At 37.3% G+C, this 21,747-nt stretch overlaps 1 protein-coding gene across 1 annotated transcript in view; it reads left to right on the top strand.

The window, feature by feature from the left end:
• PLCXD3 (phosphatidylinositol specific phospholipase C X domain containing 3) overlaps positions 1 to 21,614 on the top strand; it is a 50,630-nt gene extending 29,016 nt beyond the window's left edge. The window contains exon 3 of the mRNA XM_033852710.1: positions 21,533 to 21,614. Within this exon, the coding sequence (XP_033708601.1) occupies positions 21,533 to 21,614 (82 nt within the window). The remainder of the gene's footprint in view (positions 1 to 21,532) is intronic.
• Positions 21,615 to 21,747: the final 133 nt, after the last annotated feature.

Genomic DNA, 21,747 nt, shown 5'->3' with positions numbered 1-21,747 from the left:
AGCCACCAACACTCAGAGTAGAGAAATGAAGTATTGCTGGAGCCCAGAGGAAAAGTGCTTCTACCTGTCCCTCTATGCCTAAGTTTCCAACTAAAGAAGTAGAAGAATCCTGAGCAATTGCTTACTTAAGGAGTGGTTTCATAGCACAGCATAACTTTGTATTTTACCTGATAGTTTGTTTACTATCTGTCTCCCTTTGATAAAATTGAAACTCCAAAAGGCATAGAGTTTTGTCTCTTTTGATCACATTTGTGTCCCCAGTGCCTAGCATGGTGCCTGGCATATAGCAGATGCTCAAAAAACATTTGATGTGTGAATAAAATGTCAATCATACATCTGGACTGGTTGTGTACTAACCTCAAACCATATCTAGGAAATCCTGCTTGTATAAAACTACTAATGTGAATTCATTTTCTTGTGTTTGGCTTCTTCTCTTGAAAGCTGAATGCTTAAAATATTGGTTTTGACTGAAGTTTCCAGTGTGCTGACTTTAGTTAAGCAAGAGTTCACTGTGTCATGAGGATTATTCAGTGCCTCTAGTAAAACTTCTTAGCATGATGGGCACCGTCTTTAAATCATATGGGAAAATCTTCATATTATCTTGCTCTTTAAAGTGTTCATTAAGAGGATTCTCCTTCAGATAGGTTCAACTCTGGGAAGAATTCCGTAGCCAGTGACGACACTATGGGTCTTTTTTCAAGTTAATTCCACTCGTGTAGAACTCTCCTAGAAGATTACCTGAAACTTAAAAAAAAAAGTCCACAACTCCAAAAGAATGACTGGTTAAAAAACATTTGTTTCATTTTAAGCTCTCTAAACAAAGCATTTTTCAGCTGTCGAGAATTGTTCAGAGGTATGTTTGTTATTTGCTTGAATAAATCAGACAGCTGGGTCTTCAACATTTCAGACTTACTAGTACAGAATTCTGAATAGAAAAGGTGGCTTGTATAATGGATTACACCTTTATTCTAATCAAGTACATTAGAAAATTAAGAAAAATAGGCCTTTAATACTGGGTTAATTATCATTCATTCATATCTCAAGCACCTGCTTTTCCAGAATTTGCTAGATGTTGTCCATTTAAAGTTAAATAAGACACTGTCTCTGCCTTCATGAACCCAGAGGTTTTCAGGAAAACTTCACAGAGAAAGTGATTTTTGATCTGAGAGTTTCCCAGATGAATCTGAGGAAAAAAAATTTTTGAGGCAGAAGGACTACTATATATAAATTGTAGGAGGTGTGAAATAGGCAAGAATGTTCATATTCAAGACACACAGGTATTTAATGGGTCTTGAACCTAAGTTCATGTGGGAGGGACCAGATGAAGTAACAAGAAGTTTAAAAGAGGTCAGACAATGGGGTGTTTCCCTTGTGTGCCGAGCCTTTTAATTGACAAGAAGACACGGTTCTGTATTTTATAATTTTAAATACATATATGCATAGGGAGAATGTATCTGTGGCCACAGTCCATACTGTGGCCAGTTTTATCATCAGTCAAGTTCATTGCTTAAAATTCTCAGAATCTGGACATTTTTGGAAGAGGCCATTTCTGGCCTCATTAAGCCCACATAACTTAATGTTGCAGTAGATAAATTAGGTAAAAATGCCTTAGTTCTGAAATCTAATAGTCACCATGAAATTTAATATTCACCATGCCAAAATACTGCAATCATTTTTCTTTTTTTTCCCAAATGTCTCCTCAAAAAAAAAAAGGCATATTTCTGACATGTTTCAAAGCAGTAAAGTGATGCATGGAAGTTGAGTGTTATGAATTAATTGAAAAATAATATAGACTCAACATCTTGAGACCAAGATCTGATTGGTCCTTAAAGTGTAATGGGCAGTAGTAATATCATTAGCATTGCTTATTCACTGAATGAATGAAGAAACAATTTACTACACTGGCAGCAGAAAGAGCCCTGGAATTTGAAAACAGGAAGACATCTCAACCATTCTCCTTATTGCAACTTCATTTTAAATATATGAAAACTGATGACCACAAATCAAAGAGAAATTTAGCAGAGTTGGTCCTAAAATTCAGGCCTTTGGACTCCTGTTCCAGTGGCTTCTTTCCACTCTATGTCTCCTGTCATCACTGAGATAATGTTTGAACGGCCTCTGTTCTGCAAGGAGCCCAAATAGGAAGTTGGAGGGAGATCCTCATTTCCCTTGTATTCATTGAAGCCTACTGTGTGCTCAGACCTCCTGCCAGGTTCTGGGGATACAATGATGGAAAAAGGAAACAGCATCCCTACTAGCCTTAAACAGGAATAGATATTAGCATGGTACTAATGAAGTCACATTGATGTGAAACGGCAAGCTGCAAGGCGTGCTACGTGGAAAGATGTATGGCCCAATGGAAACACTTGTCAGAGGGACCTAGTGAGTCAGATTACTTACCTGATTTTGTTGTTGTTGTTTTCTTAGATGTCCAAGCCATCTGAAGATTAGAGCAAGTTTGCTTCAAAAAAAGTATTTGCTCTGATTTCTTGGGATTTCTTTGATAGTTCATGAAACATATCATCACCTAATTTAAAGTTTTTCCAATCCTTTCCACAAATGATAGTATAAAGTATAGTTTGGTGAATTTTGCCCACTGTAAGAGTAGGAATCAGTTCTTTGTAGAGCTTTTCATTTCAAGATGGTGGTAAATGCATAAATAAAGTTGCCAAAAATAGATACTAGTCCCATATTCCACAATTTTAAAAAAGATAAGATCTAAAAAGGAATTCAACTATTGAGATTTTTATTAGTTTATGCAAATTTTTTTTGTTTTTCATCATACTTTAAGAGGTAATTTTCTGGGAAAAATTCTATTGTTTATAATTGCCCTACTTCATGGATTTCTGGGAGTTTTCCATATTGAGTATTTTAGAATGGCTACCCAGAGAAATTTTATTGACCTCCTCTTTGGACAGGATTGCACCTGATTTTTCTGATACAATATGCTCAGGTAGCTCTTATTGTATTCCTTTAAGTGTGATTCAGGAAAGATGAACTTTCTATTTAGTTACCCAGTTCTCCATTGCCTTAATAGTTTTTCTAATGGAATGTATCTAAACCCTAAGAAGAAAGAATCCCGTGAAAATTCATAGTACCCTCTGCATAATGGAGATAGGACCTAATATCCTAAGATTAATTCCCTTACTTAAGCTTCAGGTGGAGAGAAAGGAAAAAATGGAGGAAAAGAGCAAGTGGAGAGAGTTTTAAAAAGAGCTGGGGTGTGCAGCAGACGTGGGGTCAGATGGTGAGAACTGTAGCAAAAAGACCTCTCCCAGGACCTCCCTTATGGGGTCTGCTGTAGAATTGCCTAAAATCAAATATGCCTCATGCATCTTCAATGAATAAACAGAGAGGAGAAACTAAAAGAGTAAGAGAACTGGGCTCTTAAAGGGAGGGAAGCGGAGAAGAGGCGAAGCCAGGAGTAAGGTGTTTCAAGCTCGGTCATTTCTAGGATTCTCACTGTGGAAATGACCTTGAGTATTTTATTTTATTTTTTTTTCGTGGTACGCAGGCCTCTCACTGTTGTGGCCTCTCCCGTTGCGGAGCACAGGCTCCGGACGCGCAGGCTCAGCGGCCATGGCTCACGGGCCCAGCCGCTCCGTGGCATGTGGGATCTTCCCGGACCGGGGCACGAACCCGTGTCCGCTGCATAGGCAGGTGGACTCTCAACCACTGCGTCACCAGGGAAGCCCATCCTTGAGTATTTTAAAGCAACGGTACTCAAGCAGCATGTTGCAAAACTGCATGCTGAGCTGTCAAATTTTGATCAATGTGTAGAATTTATTTAGACTTTGTTGTGAAAATAAAGCAGACTGCAAACTGCTCCCGATGTTTAGTACATGAAGAAGAAGAGACTTAGCAGATACTCAGCACAGAGGAGAATGATTTGGCTTTCCAAACTCCTCGGTACCTTGAAGTTAAAAATGTTCTATGCAGAACTACTTAAAAACTTGAGCAAATGGGAGATGTGTGAGGATTAATGTATCTTGTGACACAAGGGACAGTGGAAACTTCTGGCATGGGAAGTGAGTGGGGTCTTCATCAACCTCAGGCCATCATGGAGTCATCTGAAAACAGATATTAGCTCAACTGCACAGCTTAGGCAGCACAGGATAGAGCTGGATACAGTTCTCTGCAACAAGATGGTGCAGAGCAGTAAAAAATAAAAATAAAACTTGTCTTTTACGAGGACGTTCCAACTTTGCTTTGGGAGTTCACGGGTACAGTCAGGGCTGTAAAAAGAATAAGCATAGTACTAAAGGACCACCAAGGGACTAGTGCTATGTAACCCTAGGTGATATATAGGCACTGTGTTACATGTGACTGTGTAGTAATATTACTCACCTGCTTATTGCTTTTTTGTCTTTTACTCTCCTCAAGTGTGCAGCAAAAAAATTCTAGCATTTTAAAGTGTCATTTAAATCTCCAAAGGACAAGAACCACTGCTTTAAACCCTTGGACCATTTCATGTGGGAAAAGTATGAGATGTTTTTGACAACCCCTCACCTCCAACTCCACACCCACCATGGAGTGGGATATGCCCTGGTTGCTGCTGCTTAAAAGAATATTGATTTCTCCAGGATAATGTCCTTTTATCACACTGTGTGACAGAATTTAGTACAACAAAATGTTAAAGAATTCCATACACTTTTCCTAACAAGAGGACTTGACATTTCTGAATGTGGGAAAAGTTATTTCCCTGAGAATGACAGCCCTCCTTAGGAGCTGTTTGATTCTCAAAACATTTTTTCACCCAGACATAACACTTTGACCTTCTGATTGCTCCTTTTTTCCTAAAGTCATGTTTAGTGTTCTAACAGCCTCGAATGAGCCCCGCTATCCTTTTAAAAAATAAAGCTTGCTTTGGAAACACTGGCCAATTAAACAACTATTGGATAACATTAGGAGTCTTCTTGCAGATGCAGAACTGGTAAAATATAAGTATCTAGACTCTCTCTATACTTTTGCATTGATAGTCACTATCTGTTGATGCATATTGTCAATAAATCATAGGAAAGATTAGCAAATCACATTACAGTCATCTAAGGATTTTGAATTATATGTTTTAGATCCAGTTACTGGATAAGTGGAGCAAGTACTTGGATGTGTGGTTACTAGTTGACCTTGTTAAACCCTACCACTTTTCACTACCCTTGGCAGACTTTTCAAAGCTCAGTGTTTCTACGTTTTCTCTGAAAGTGAAGGCTTGTTCTCATTCTCAGGCAGTTTAAAGTCTCTCTTCTGTACCATTTTTGTAACCCTAAAAAATGGTACAAATGAACTTATTTACAAAACAGAAATAGAGTTACAGATGTAAGAAACAATCTTATGGTTACCAGGGGGAAAGAGAGGGAGGGATAAAGTGGGAGACTGGGATTGACATAGACACACTACTATATATAAAATAAATAACTAGTAAGGACCTACTGTATAGCACAGGGAACTCTACTCAATACTCTGTAATGACCTATATTGGAAAAGAATCTTAAAAAAGAGTGAATATATGTATATGTATACCTGATTCACTTTGCTGTACACCTGAAACTAACACAACATTGTAAATCAATTATGCTCCAATAAAAGTTAAAAAAAAAAAAGAACCAATCAGATCCTTGGAAAAAAGAGTCCAAAAGTGCTTGGGCATCACGTGGTCAAACAGCAAATTAATAATTTGTTACATAATTTATAATCACAAAAGTATCATACAAAATTACAAAAGAATTTTGCAATTTGTCATTTTACAAGTGTAATTTTGAGTAAAGATTTCCACAAGAACACTAAAAAAAAGTCTCTCTTTTTCCTTACCTATTACTCATGGGGAAACTGCAGGTCTCGTTCCCAATGCCTTTCTAGTTAGTGAGCCTGCATTGTAGAGACTGCCAATCACCTACTGTATTCAACATCATCTCTGGCCCAATGGCTTTGGGATCTAACCAAATCAAAGAAAAACCCCCTGGTAATTTGCTCTATTTGCAAGTCATCGTTTTATATGATGGTTATGACGTTTCTGGAAAAAAAATCTGTTTCAGAGTTGGAAGACGTTTTGTTATTATATTTGCAAAAGATACTTTGTCTTGTTAATTAACTAGTTAAGCTAGAGTAGTAGATATTGACATTGTACCTGGAGAGGTGGGGAAGCAAAGGGAAAGACTGATAAAGCCATCAACTTTCATTGTTAATGGACTAGTTACCCCTTGGGGACTATTTTGTTTTTTCTCTCTCAGTCTTTTCTTTCTTGTCCCTACTTGTTGATTTTTTGAGTAACAGTGCCTCTACTTGATCTAGTTTTAGAACAGGGAAAGGCCAAAACTGCAACTTAGGGCAAAAGTGTTAGAGAGAAGATAGGGAGACTGAGGCCAGGATGAATGTGAGCTGGGCTCACACGTCCTCTACTAATGTCTGTCATAATCAGGAACAACTCTAAGATGATGACCATCACATATAGACATTGTGCTCAGCACAGGGCCACAGTCTCACACACATCAAGCTTTCTGCCTTTAGAACCTCAGAGTTCAGTGAGAAAGTCTGGCATTGCAGTAGATGGTTACAGTGCAGTGTGATAAGCAAGTAATATAAGTATGAACAATGTGCTATGAGAGCTCAGAAAAAAGATCAATCATTTCATCTTGGAGTGAAAGGTTGCTAAAGACCTAGAAACTGATCTAGTAAATATCCAGAGTGGACCAACTCTACAGAGTGTCCAGCTTTGCCAATAATGGACCAGAGATCGTTTAAATAAGTGAAGCATTTTCTTTTACTGTGCTGAGGACTCTCTTCAATATTGTAATTTGGAAAGTTCTAAAATGTCCATTTATTAAAGCAGTGAGATACCACTACACATCTATTAGAATGGCTGAGATCCAAAATGCTGACAATATCAAATGCGCCACCAAATGTGGAGCAACAGGAACTCTCATTCTTTCCTGGGGGGAATACAAAATGGAGCAGCTATTTGAAAGACCGTTCGGCAACCGTTCAGCAGTCTCTTAAAAAGCTAAACGTAGTCTTACCATGTGATCCAGAAATCTCATACCTAGGTATCGATCAAAATGAGTTGAAGATATGTCTACACAAAAACCTGCACATGGATGTTTACAGCAGCTTTATTCATAATTGCCACAACTTGGTAGCAGCCAAGATGTCCTACAATAGGCGAATGGGTAAACAAACTGTGATACATCCATACAACAGAATAATATCAATATGAAAAGAAATGAGCCACAAAGAGGCATGGAGGAAACTTCAATGATTTTGATAAGTGAAAGAAGCCAGTCTAAAAGGCTACATGTTGTCCAATTCCAACAACATGACATTTTGGGAAAGGAAAAACTATAGAGACAGTTGGATGGTGGTTGATGGTTGCACAATGTGAATGTACTTAGTGCCCACTGAACTGTACACTTAACAATGGTTAAAATTGTAAATTTTATGTTATGTACACATACACAGAACTATATAGACAGTAAAAGATCAGTAGTTGCCAAGGGTTTGGGGGAAGGGAGGATAGGTTGAATAGGTGGAGCACAGAGGATTTTTAGGGCAGTGAAACTGTATGACACAGTAATGGTGGATTCGGGACATTTTTCATTTGTTAAAACCTATAGAACTGACAGCACAAAGAATGAATTCTAAAGTAAACTATGGACTTCAGTTAATAATAATGTATCAATATTGGTTCATTGATTGTAACAAATGTGCCATACTTATGTAATATATTAATAATATGAGAAACCATGTGGGGAAGCGGGATAGAGGGTACATGTGGAAATTCTCCATACTTCCTGTGTATTTTCTGTAAATTTAAAACTTCTCTAAAAACTAGAGTCTATTAAAAATATCCATTTGGATAAAGTCAAATAAGTATACAGGAAAAATGAAATATAAAATTGAGCATGAATTAATTTCAGTTTTGATTTGAGCAAAAGAGTAAAAATCTATAAAAGTTAGTGGCTCTAAACCTGAAAATATACATGCACACACACACACATACACACAATTTAGGGAAAAGGATTAAACATGATAAGTAATTGGAAACTTACAAGATATCTGGTTGTATGCATAGCTATATTTTTCTTTCAGCAGTGGCTTGAGCTGAGTGATAGGTTGTGTTCAGAAAACAATTGTTCCTTCATGAATATTCTCATTTTCTTGGCTTTCTTACCACATTGCTATTCCAGTTATTGCCTTAGTGCATTAGATAACATTAGATGAACCAGACATAGAGTGGTACAGATGAAAGGGATTCACTCTGGACAGGATTTTAGCATAATGGGGTTCTAATTTCATCTCTACCACTGAGTGGAAACAATGCAAAGCAAGCTACTCACTCTTCCTCACGCATAATTTCCACATCTATCCAATAAGAGGGTTGGACTACATGCTTTCTGAACTACACTTTTGCTCTCAAGTTCTTTTGTCTTGTCTGGTTAAATTTAGCCAAGACATAATTTGGAGAATCTCAAAGAAAAGCCATGTCTGCAGAGACAATTTCATTTTGAGGCAAATCAAATGTTGACTTACTTCATCAATTACTATTTGGACTTTGAAAAAAAAATATCCAAGTCAGTATCCTGACTACCCTGACTGGGTCAAAGTCACCCTGTTATATGCACTTATAGAGCCATTTAACCTCCTTACATATCTCTTACCACAGTTTGTAATTACATCCTTATTTTTATGATTACATTGTTAATGCTTGTACACACACACACACACATACCAGTAAATTGTGAGTTATGTGAGAGTAGAGAATGAATTTATTTTTTTCACCATTAATTACCCAGTCCCTGGAGCCCAGAGTAGGTAGGCAATACATATGTAAGTAAATGAATGAATGGATAAATATATTAGTTTAATGCAATACAAATATAATTTTCAATTATGTGAAGTAAAATAAAATTATGAGTTTTTTTTTTTTTTGCGGTACGCGGGCCTCTCACTGTTGTGGCCTCTCCCGCTGTGTAGCACAGGCTCCGGACGCGCAGGCTCAGCGGCCATGGCTCACGGGCCCAGCCGCTCCGTGGCATGTGGGATCTTCCCGGACCGGGGCACGAACCCGTGTCCGCTGCATAGGCAGGTGGACTCTCAACCACTGCGTCACCAGGGAAGCCCATCCTTGAGTATTTTAAAGCAACGGTACTCAAGCAGCATGTTGCAAAACTGCATGCTGAGCTGTCAAATTTTGATCAATGTGTAGAATTTATTTAGACTTTGTTGTGAAAATAAAGCAGACTGCAAACTGCTCCCGATGTTTAGTACATGAAGAAGAAGAGACTTAGCAGATACTCAGCACAGAGGAGAATGATTTGGCTTTCCAAACTCCTCGGTACCTTGAAGTTAAAAATGTTCTATGCAGAACTACTTAAAAACTTGAGCAAATGGGAGATGTGTGAGGATTAATGTATCTTGTGACACAAGGGACAGTGGAAACTTCTGGCATGGGAAGTGAGTGGGGTCTTCATCAACCTCAGGCCATCATGGAGTCATCTGAAAACAGATATTAGCTCAACTGCACAGCTTAGGCAGCACAGGATAGAGCTGGATACAGTTCTCTGCAACAAGATGGTGCAGAGCAGTAAAAAATAAAAATAAAACTTGTCTTTTACGAGGACGTTCCAACTTTGCTTTGGGAGTTCACGGGTACAGTCAGGGCTGTAAAAAGAATAAGCATAGTACTAAAGGACCACCAAGGGACTAGTGCTATGTAACCCTAGGTGATATATAGGCACTGTGTTACATGTGACTGTGTAGTAATATTACTCACCTGCTTATTGCTTTTTTGTCTTTTACTCTCCTCAAGTGTGCAGCAAAAAAATTCTAGCATTTTAAAGTGTCATTTAAATCTCCAAAGGACAAGAACCACTGCTTTAAACCCTTGGACCATTTCATGTGGGAAAAGTATGAGATGTTTTTGACAACCCCTCACCTCCAACTCCACACCCACCATGGAGTGGGATATGCCCTGGTTGCTGCTGCTTAAAAGAATATTGATTTCTCCAGGATAATGTCCTTTTATCACACTGTGTGACAGAATTTAGTACAACAAAATGTTAAAGAATTCCATACACTTTTCCTAACAAGAGGACTTGACATTTCTGAATGTGGGAAAAGTTATTTCCCTGAGAATGACAGCCCTCCTTAGGAGCTGTTTGATTCTCAAAACATTTTTTCACCCAGACATAACACTTTGACCTTCTGATTGCTCCTTTTTTCCTAAAGTCATGTTTAGTGTTCTAACAGCCTCGAATGAGCCCCGCTATCCTTTTAAAAAATAAAGCTTGCTTTGGAAACACTGGCCAATTAAACAACTATTGGATAACATTAGGAGTCTTCTTGCAGATGCAGAACTGGTAAAATATAAGTATCTAGACTCTCTCTATACTTTTGCATTGATAGTCACTATCTGTTGATGCATATTGTCAATAAATCATAGGAAAGATTAGCAAATCACATTACAGTCATCTAAGGATTTTGAATTATATGTTTTAGATCCAGTTACTGGATAAGTGGAGCAAGTACTTGGATGTGTGGTTACTAGTTGACCTTGTTAAACCCTACCACTTTTCACTACCCTTGGCAGACTTTTCAAAGCTCAGTGTTTCTACGTTTTCTCTGAAAGTGAAGGCTTGTTCTCATTCTCAGGCAGTTTAAAGTCTCTCTTCTGTACCATTTTTGTAACCCTAAAAAATGGTACAAATGAACTTATTTACAAAACAGAAATAGAGTTACAGATGTAAGAAACAATCTTATGGTTACCAGGGGGAAAGAGAGGGAGGGATAAAGTGGGAGACTGGGATTGACATAGACACACTACTATATATAAAATAAATAACTAGTAAGGACCTACTGTATAGCACAGGGAACTCTACTCAATACTCTGTAATGACCTATATTGGAAAAGAATCTTAAAAAAGAGTGAATATATGTATATGTATACCTGATTCACTTTGCTGTACACCTGAAACTAACACAACATTGTAAATCAATTATGCTCCAATAAAAGTTAAAAAAAAAAAAGAACCAATCAGATCCTTGGAAAAAAGAGTCCAAAAGTGCTTGGGCATCACGTGGTCAAACAGCAAATTAATAATTTGTTACATAATTTATAATCACAAAAGTATCATACAAAATTACAAAAGAATTTTGCAATTTGTCATTTTACAAGTGTAATTTTGAGTAAAGATTTCCACAAGAACACTAAAAAAAAGTCTCTCTTTTTCCTTACCTATTACTCATGGGGAAACTGCAGGTCTCGTTCCCAATGCCTTTCTAGTTAGTGAGCCTGCATTGTAGAGACTGCCAATCACCTACTGTATTCAACATCATCTCTGGCCCAATGGCTTTGGGATCTAACCAAATCAAAGAAAAACCCCCTGGTAATTTGCTCTATTTGCAAGTCATCGTTTTATATGATGGTTATGACGTTTCTGGAAAAAAAATCTGTTTCAGAGTTGGAAGACGTTTTGTTATTATATTTGCAAAAGATACTTTGTCTTGTTAATTAACTAGTTAAGCTAGAGTAGTAGATATTGACATTGTACCTGGAGAGGTGGGGAAGCAAAGGGAAAGACTGATAAAGCCATCAACTTTCATTGTTAATGGACTAGTTACCCCTTGGGGACTATTTTGTTTTTTCTCTCTCAGTCTTTTCTTTCTTGTCCCTACTTGTTGATTTTTTGAGTAACAGTGCCTCTACTTGATCTAGTTTTAGAACAGGGAAAGGCCAAAACTGCAACTTAGGGCAAAAGTGTTAGAGAGAAGATAGGGAGACTGAGGCCAGGATGAATGTGAGCTGGGCTCACACGTCCTCTACTAATGTCTGTCATAATCAGGAACAACTCTAAGATGATGACCATCACATATAGACATTGTGCTCAGCACAGGGCCACAGTCTCACACACATCAAGCTTTCTGCCTTTAGAACCTCAGAGTTCAGTGAGAAAGTCTGGCATTGCAGTAGATGGTTACAGTGCAGTGTGATAAGCAAGTAATATAAGTATGAACAATGTGCTATGAGAGCTCAGAAAAAAGATCAATCATTTCATCTTGGAGTGAAAGGTTGCTAAAGACCTAGAAACTGATCTAGTAAATATCCAGAGTGGACCAACTCTACAGAGTGTCCAGCTTTGCCAATAATGGACCAGAGATCGTTTAAATAAGTGAAGCATTTTCTTTTACTGTGCTGAGGACTCTCTTCAATATTGTAATTTGGAAAGTTCTAAAATGTCCATTTATTAAAGCAGTGAGATACCACTACACATCTATTAGAATGGCTGAGATCCAAAATGCTGACAATATCAAATGCGCCACCAAATGTGGAGCAACAGGAACTCTCATTCTTTCCTGGGGGGAATACAAAATGGAGCAGCTATTTGAAAGACCGTTCGGCAACCGTTCAGCAGTCTCTTAAAAAGCTAAACGTAGTCTTACCATGTGATCCAGAAATCTCATACCTAGGTATCGATCAAAATGAGTTGAAGATATGTCTACACAAAAACCTGCACATGGATGTTTACAGCAGCTTTATTCATAATTGCCACAACTTGGTAGCAGCCAAGATGTCCTACAATAGGCGAATGGGTAAACAAACTGTGATACATCCATACAACAGAATAATATCAATATGAAAAGAAATGAGCCACAAAGAGGCATGGAGGAAACTTCAATGATTTTGATAAGTGAAAGAAGCCAGTCTAAAAGGCTACATGTTGTCCAATTCCAACAACATGACATTTTGGGAAAGGAAAAACTATAGAGACAGTTGGATGGTGGTTGATGGTTGCACAATGTGAATGTACTTAGTGCCCACTGAACTGTACACTTAACAATGGTTAAAATTGTAAATTTTATGTTATGTACACATACACAGAACTATATAGACAGTAAAAGATCAGTAGTTGCCAAGGGTTTGGGGGAAGGGAGGATAGGTTGAATAGGTGGAGCACAGAGGATTTTTAGGGCAGTGAAACTGTATGACACAGTAATGGTGGATTCGGGACATTTTTCATTTGTTAAAACCTATAGAACTGACAGCACAAAGAATGAATTCTAAAGTAAACTATGGACTTCAGTTAATAATAATGTATCAATATTGGTTCATTGATTGTAACAAATGTGCCATACTTATGTAATATATTAATAATATGAGAAACCATGTGGGGAAGCGGGATAGAGGGTACATGTGGAAATTCTCCATACTTCCTGTGTATTTTCTGTAAATTTAAAACTTCTCTAAAAACTAGAGTCTATTAAAAATATCCATTTGGATAAAGTCAAATAAGTATACAGGAAAAATGAAATATAAAATTGAGCATGAATTAATTTCAGTTTTGATTTGAGCAAAAGAGTAAAAATCTATAAAAGTTAGTGGCTCTAAACCTGAAAATATACATGCACACACACACACATACACACAATTTAGGGAAAAGGATTAAACATGATAAGTAATTGGAAACTTACAAGATATCTGGTTGTATGCATAGCTATATTTTTCTTTCAGCAGTGGCTTGAGCTGAGTGATAGGTTGTGTTCAGAAAACAATTGTTCCTTCATGAATATTCTCATTTTCTTGGCTTTCTTACCACATTGCTATTCCAGTTATTGCCTTAGTGCATTAGATAACATTAGATGAACCAGACATAGAGTGGTACAGATGAAAGGGATTCACTCTGGACAGGATTTTAGCATAATGGGGTTCTAATTTCATCTCTACCACTGAGTGGAAACAATGCAAAGCAAGCTACTCACTCTTCCTCACGCATAATTTCCACATCTATCCAATAAGAGGGTTGGACTACATGCTTTCTGAACTACACTTTTGCTCTCAAGTTCTTTTGTCTTGTCTGGTTAAATTTAGCCAAGACATAATTTGGAGAATCTCAAAGAAAAGCCATGTCTGCAGAGACAATTTCATTTTGAGGCAAATCAAATGTTGACTTACTTCATCAATTACTATTTGGACTTTGAAAAAAAAATATCCAAGTCAGTATCCTGACTACCCTGACTGGGTCAAAGTCACCCTGTTATATGCACTTATAGAGCCATTTAACCTCCTTACATATCTCTTACCACAGTTTGTAATTACATCCTTATTTTTATGATTACATTGTTAATGCTTGTACACACACACACACACATACCAGTAAATTGTGAGTTATGTGAGAGTAGAGAATGAATTTATTTTTTTCACCATTAATTACCCAGTCCCTGGAGCCCAGAGTAGGTAGGCAATACATATGTAAGTAAATGAATGAATGGATAAATATATTAGTTTAATGCAATACAAATATAATTTTCAATTATGTGAAGTAAAATAAAATTATGAGTTTTTTTTTTTTTGCGGTACGCGGGCCTCTCACTGTTGTGGCCTCTCCCGCTGTGTAGCACAGGCTCCGGACGCGCAGGCTCAGCGGCCATGGCTCACGGGCCCAGCCGCTCCGTGGCATGTGGGATCTTCCCGGACCGGGGCACGAACCCGTGTCCCCTGCATCGGCAGGCGGACTCTCAACCACTGCGCCACCAGGGAAGCCCTAAAATTATGATTTTTAACACATGCTTTATTCTGAATGAATTAGGAAGCTTTTCCTAAATGGTATCTAACATAGGTTGCAATCTTAAGCTGAAAATTTTCCAACAGGAACTTAGGAATTTTAATTTTTAGGAATCAATAATAATTTCCTTTACATTAATGATTTACTGTTAATTGATGTGAGTCATGGGCATCAGTTACATTTATATATTTTTCATCTAAAATAATTTCTAGGCAAACTGATGAGTTAAAATTAAGTCATAAGAGAAAATTAATGAGAGGTATGCTGAGTATAAAACTTAAAACAAAAATATTTTAAGTGACAAAGTGGAAATAGATTTTTCATTTTAGATTCAAATATTTCTTCAATTGATGATTTGGTCATTTAGAGTTTATATTTTCATTTTGCTGTGGAAAAAGTAACTGACAAATATAAAAAGTCCTACTTTTTCTTGAATAAGAGCTGAAGCAATCTGAAATCTTAATTTCAGATTTAATTCTACCCTTTCTAAAAATAAGTTGCACTTCTGGATGGTTGACTTGGCACTTATTCTTTCGGTCAAATATGTCAATAAGCTTTTGGACAGACTACCTTTTGCCTTCTTCTATCCTGTGTTCATGGAGATGATTCTAAATGCCAGCTGAATTCTTGCCCTTTATGACCAATTTATTATTCATGTTTTAGAAGTCCATCTGAAATCATTCCTTTTCAACATGCCCATTAATTCAAATTATCAATTTAGAAAGATTATTTCTTCACTCCAAGATAATGTTCTATGGCAAATGGAGAACCACAGATGCCATTTAAAACTTAGAACAAATACAAGATAGTAAAAAAGCAATACAGCTTTTTGTTACTCATCTGAAATTGAAATAGATGCCTGAGGTGTAAAAAAGAATTTTTCAAACAAAAGAATCATGCAGTTCAGCTCAAGCAAGTAAATAACACAATTAAAATGTTTGCCTTGTGTATAACATATACAAGCTTGGGCTTTAGGGAAAAATGCTTTAATATGACTGTGACTTGACCTTGAAAAACATTTTCATTAAGATCAGAAAAATGTCAGAATACACTATTAGCTAAAGTCATTATTTTCTCCAGGTTTAAGCATATTGGATTTTCATTGTGAATAAAAATATACTCTGTCTAGACATGTGTTATGGTCTTAAATTATGTCAATCCAATGGTCAGGCTGTAGCTACACACTGAGTTTAGTGATTTTTGCGGTAGTCCAACATAGAACCACCTACTGGGGTTAGATATTTTGACTTTGGAACTGAATTGACCATTTATTTTAGCCAAAAGGAAGGCACTTTGTATATAAACAAAGTTAATTTTCCTTTGCCTAATGGTAATTCATTTTCAAAATATTCATTTGGATACTTGGAGATATTTTGTTTTGGCTTTGGATTTTTTTTCTGTTTATATAAAAGATTTTTGAAGCAAAGCAATAGATTTCAAATAAACACAGTCTTCAGATTGCATAATAAAAGATAGTCCCTCTGTTCGAAGGAAAGAACAATTTCCCTGTATCATTGTGGTGTATTGGGTAGTCTCCATGTACCATACCCTTAGAAGCTCAGTATATGAAGGACCCAGGGCAGAAAAAGATAGAGCCACCTGGTTTAACTCTAAGGATCCTACAGCGTGTGTGAAGTTGAAGCAGCTTTGATAGCACAGCGTGTTGATGGTAATGAGTTACCATTAAACTTTTACGTGCTTCTAATGAAAAGAATATCCGTTTTCACTCTATACTCACATTCAGATAAGTATAGGTCTTTGAAGCTGTCAAATGTTCAGTTCTAAGGACATGACGACTTCTAGGACCCACCCAGTCATTCACCACTATTCTTAGCTTTGTCCAGATGTTATACTTCTTTAGTAAAATGCAGAAAACGCCAAAAGGGGGGAACACCATTGCTCATATTTTCTGTATTTGAAGCAAGGATATCAGCTTATTGAAATAACTAAGTAGATTACAAAATCTTATATATGTGAATTTTGGACTGAATCAGCTCCTTCTTTCCTGTTGTTTTACATTTTTGCTGCACTAGGGTGTTTTGCTTCTGTTTTGAAATTTTTCCTACCACAGTTGCTGGTGACTGTTGATATATTAAACAGAGACAAGAATGAGATGCTGAAGTTGATAATAGAATATTGACATTAAATTTGCAAAGCATTCTGGACATTTTATTTTGTATGTTCAATAAAATATAGTTTGTGAACCTTCGTCTTAAATCATCAAGCTGCCTTTCGGCTCAAACTCTTGGAGTTTTACCAAATCTTTTACCAAACTTTCTGTACCATCATTAAGGAGTTTGGTGGACAGAGTTAGTAACATCTAACTACTGCACAGATGGTGAAACTAGGGCCATTTCCTGAGTTGATGTTCTAGTGTTTGGTTTAAACTAGAAACTTTAAGGTCTCATCTTCACATACTTTTCTGAGCTCACTCTTCAACACCTGGAGCAGTGCCTCCATTGCCTAGCACAGTGCCTGGAGGGCAGTAGTATTTGGTTTAACAGGAGCAAATAGAAAACTATGGTATCATTAGCCAGAATGATCCTAAAGTGAAATACTCTGCTCAAGCTGATGTTACCATGGCTTGATCAACTGGAGGATATACGGATTACCCTGTAAGGGATGGTGACCTCAAAATCACATCTGCTTGCTGCTGTGCTCATTTACAAAATGGACAGATCTCTTCCAGGCTACCTAGATTTAGTCTTGAGTAGATAGATGAGAAGACAGGAGACCTCAGTCCCATAATCAAGTCTCATTTATTACAATTGGAAGAAAACCTTCTTGTGGATGGTAGAAACTCCAATTGAGAGGAGCTGTGGACTACCTTGAGCAAGAAAACATGACTAAAAATGTGCTCCTTTGCCACCCAGTTGAGTTGTTTGGTCCCAAAGCAGCAAGCTGGAATTTCAGTTTATAACCTATAGGTACATAGAACTAGATGACTCCAACTTTGTTTTAGATTCAAGTCATTTGAGATTAGCAACATGGGGAAGACTCCAAGAAATGTAAAAATACAGAGTGATAGAAACTCACTTTCTGCCATGACCTTGACTATTTTCCACCACTCTTTATGACCTCTAATAAGGTAAAAAGGATGCTGTATAGCCAAGGCAGGTTGGATGAATAAACATGGAAAACCCAATGGTAATCCAACCTTTTTACAAGTGAAAAGTTCAGATGAGGGCACGAGGATTTCCAGTTTACACAATTCCACATAATTCGTTTAATTGGAACAACTTAAACTTGTAAGGCACGTTGCAATTTTCAAGGGTGTTCACAGTCATAATTTTATCTGAGCTTCCCAATATCCCTGAGTTGGAGTGATATATTTCCATTCTGTATCTTGCACAGAGAGGGTCAGTGACTTGCACACATGGTTTAAGTAGGGTTGCAGTCTTGGTTTCAAGAATGACTTTTTCACAGTCAGGAAGAATGATGTCCATGTGGACACTGATGTAGCAGTCTAGAGATGTGAAATTGATGCTGTTGTCTTCCATGGGTAGCCCTTAGTAGTAGAACCAGGTTTAGAATCAAAGTTTCACAATTCTCAAGTCAATCTTACTGATTTTCTTTTCCACTCAGTTCTACTAGATATAATAACATAATGTAGCTGAGAAAAGTAAATCATCATCATGGACCATTATGGAAATAGTAATGAGTGTCATTCAAAAATGGAAAGTATTTTAGGAGCAGCATCTTTTACATTTATGTGAAATGTCGTACTTCAGTAGGATATTATCAAAGGTTTCTATTTGTTTTTTAAATATCAGACCCTTTTCATCCCCTAAAATAGAACTGAATACCAGGAATAAAACCTGTTATAAAATATGTTCTATTATTAGTAGTTTCAAAAGCCACACATTTGAAGATATTTTCAACTGATTTCTACTTAATGACTTCCAGTGGGACATGAGTTCCTAATAAAATTAGAAGCAACATTCTTTAGGTTCTTTCCTGCTGATTTTAGCTTTTAGTTGAAAAGTATTCATTAATTTTTTTCTCTTGAAAATAGCGCTGACCCTCTGAAACAGTTCCCTATCAGAGAGAATTTTACACCTTGGGAGAAGATTCTACTGTGTCCTTGCCTCTCCCTCGTAAAGCTGTTGAGAAACTGGCCCATACAGCCGTCAGAGACAGTGCCCATCACAGGGGCTGCCATCTAGTTCTCCACCGACTTCCCTTTGTGGGTTCCTTTTCAAATTTGGACTCGAGTTGTTTGAAAGAAAAGCTTCCAGTCTAGAGTGAAAAAGAATACATGGCATTTCTTTTATCATTGTACTTCTGGTCTAGAACAGAGAAACTGAGAACACTTGGCATTCACATTATTTTATGACTTTCAGGTAATTGATATATAATATCAATTATATATCATATGTTTTGTTGCCTCTAGGGTAATTTTGATATTTTAGTATATTAGTTATTTAATTAAATTGTTTTATAAGATCATGTTATTTGTTTTCAGGACACTGTGTGCAGTCAATTTCAAAATTCAGTTGTAGGCAAATACCCTGACGTAAGGCTGACTGTGGTGTCTGCTGGCCAGCGTGTTCCCTGAATGAGACTGCTTCTTAGTATCTCACAGAGGTGCCGCTAACAGATGTCAAGAGAGCAGCATCTATATAAAAACATGCAGTTAATGCAATTGTAGGTGTGACTCTATAGAATTTTGGAAGTTAATTGAGATCCCAGAAAACGCACACACACACACACACACACACACACACACACACACCCCAGAGCCTCTTTTCTGAATTTTCAACAGGTCTTCATGTGCCCACCTGAAGGCTCCTCTGACCTTCTTTATGGCCAGTGATTTTTCTTCTATTCCAACCAGAATAAATCCTACAAAAACTTTTAAAGACCTATCCCTGCAAACCTCCCCTGAGATAATCCAGGACTGGATAGGGTCTGCCATGAGGGAGCATTTTATTTCACCTTTCTAGGAGTCATTTTTATTGCATTCTAGATGAATGTGAGGGAGATTTTAATTAAGAAAAAGAAGGGTAGCAAGTGTCTTTTTAGGACCACATTTTCAAACACTGCCCTAAAACATAACCAGACACAGCTGCAAATAATGCTTCTCCTTCATAGGGCACATTATATGCTCAATGACTCTTAGAATCAATAGCTAGTTAATTAATGACTTAATTAAAACTACAGTGAGCACCAGCCCTGAGGAAGGGCAGCATTATTGTCATCATGTCACTTTGCCAAACCCTGCTTCTGTGTCGCTAAGTGCAGACTCAATCAGGCAGGCAGATAATTTACATGGCCAACTATTCACATGCATATATGATTCCAAGTTTTGAAAAAAATTAGATTTCTCTGTATTCATTGCTATCTTTACTCTAAAACAACCCAGTGGAGACTCACCTGGATGTTTAACATCCCCTGACAATACCGTTGCTGCTGCCAGCTGGGGCTACTTCCTAGAGGAACCAAACTTCCGTATTTCTCATCTGCTGCTGCTTCTTAGTCTCCAGCAACTATCCAGCCTCAGATCACTCTTGAAGGCTCTTCTTAAATTTCGGTGGGACCTCGCCTCCTGCATGCTTGGTACCTTTTTTGGTGACAGAGAGGAGATTCCCTGAACTCAAGAGGAAGAAGAATGTGTAAGGTAACAAGCTAGTGTTGACGCTTCTAGAAAGAGAGCTGCTTCCCCTCCATTGGTACCACCTAATACCTTCCTCCTTCCTTCAGAAGAGGCTGTTAAAGAATTCCAAGGAAAAGATGGCAATGGAATGGCTGGGAAACATGAATAGAGAAATAGTCAGAATCTTTGGCCATAATAAGAGAAGCATAGTACCCAGAATGAGGGTGGAGATACTCTATTATACTCTATACCTAAGTTAGAAAATTGCATGGTTTTCCAAAGGTAACTCTTTTGTAGGGAATATACACCAAGTGGAGTGTTCAGAAGGGAGTGGCAAGGACAATAAAAATGTTCCAAATGGGATGTTTAAGATGGAGAAGGGCAGGTACAGATGGTGGGGTAGGAGAATCCCAATCATTTTCAAATATTTAAAGGAATATCATGTTGAAGAGGGGCAAACTTGTTCTGGGGGAACCTAAGAAACTTCTAACAGTGGAAGCAGTCTTAAGATGGGAGGGTCTGACTCAGGAGGCTGTGAGAATTTTCAGTCCTTGAAACATATGATAGAGTTGAGTCTGAAAAAGATGCTTTCTAACAATAATTCCGGAACAGTGTTCTGTAGAACATTAGGTCCACTAGATGTCTGTTGGTTGTTTGTAGGAAGAAATTTAAAAGATGTATTTGTGTGTGCATGCCCATGTGTTAATAGTTTGGGGACTATTCTTGGGTCAAATAAGTTTGGAAAACACCAGTTTGAGGACAGGGGAATAAGTTCTTGACTTATCTCAATGTCCTTAATATGACAATATGCTTAATATGCTATTATGTGTATTGTGAACATCAAAGAGGCTTCACTATTACCTAAATTTATTCAACCAATATTCAAAGGAATATTTATTTGTTTTAGGAATATCTTTCAATAGCTCATGAAACATTGAAACATGGAACTCTGTTTAGGTAACATTTTTTAGAGAATATGGTCTCAGATTATAAACATCATAGAGACATTTTCAAACCTGATAGCCTCTGGTGCTTTTCTAAATGTGGCAAGGAGGAAATATACAAGGAAGAGGGAGGATGCATTAGCAAATAAGACACATATATGGCACCAATATGGTTTGGCAATATTTATTGTACGTTTTTAAGTTCCTAGGAATTTTCCATGTTGTCAAAGAATGCTAAAGTGGAATATTTTTAAAGTGTCAGGTAACACAATTTCCCAAAAATATAACCAACAGAGAACACAACGGAAAGCACTCTTCTCATACTAACTGACTTAAAATTTTGCACTCTTTCGGTACTATTAAAACACTCTGACTTTGTAAGACCATTGTCAGGAGGAAATTATAGAATTAACAGCATAATGAATCTTATTCTCTTGCAGAACAAATGACATGTTCCTCTGCCCTTTGCACCTGCAGTTGTCACCGATTAAAGGGGAAAAGGCCAAAGAAATCACCCTCTGATAATTATGCATGATTGCAGGGGCCCAGAGACACACAGACACATTAGCACCTGGGAAATTATGATCAAATTAAATTCTGTTTGTATTCATTCTGCATGTTAACATTTTCTCTAAGGAATGGGAAATCTCTGAAT

The sequence above is a fragment of the Tursiops truncatus genome, chromosome 3, assembly GCF_011762595.2.
Source record: "Tursiops truncatus isolate mTurTru1 chromosome 3, mTurTru1.mat.Y, whole genome shotgun sequence".
NCBI lineage: Eukaryota > Metazoa > Chordata > Mammalia > Artiodactyla > Delphinidae > Tursiops > Tursiops truncatus.
Note: the sequence above shows the minus strand (reverse complement) of the source record. Positions and strands in the feature narration are given on the sequence as shown.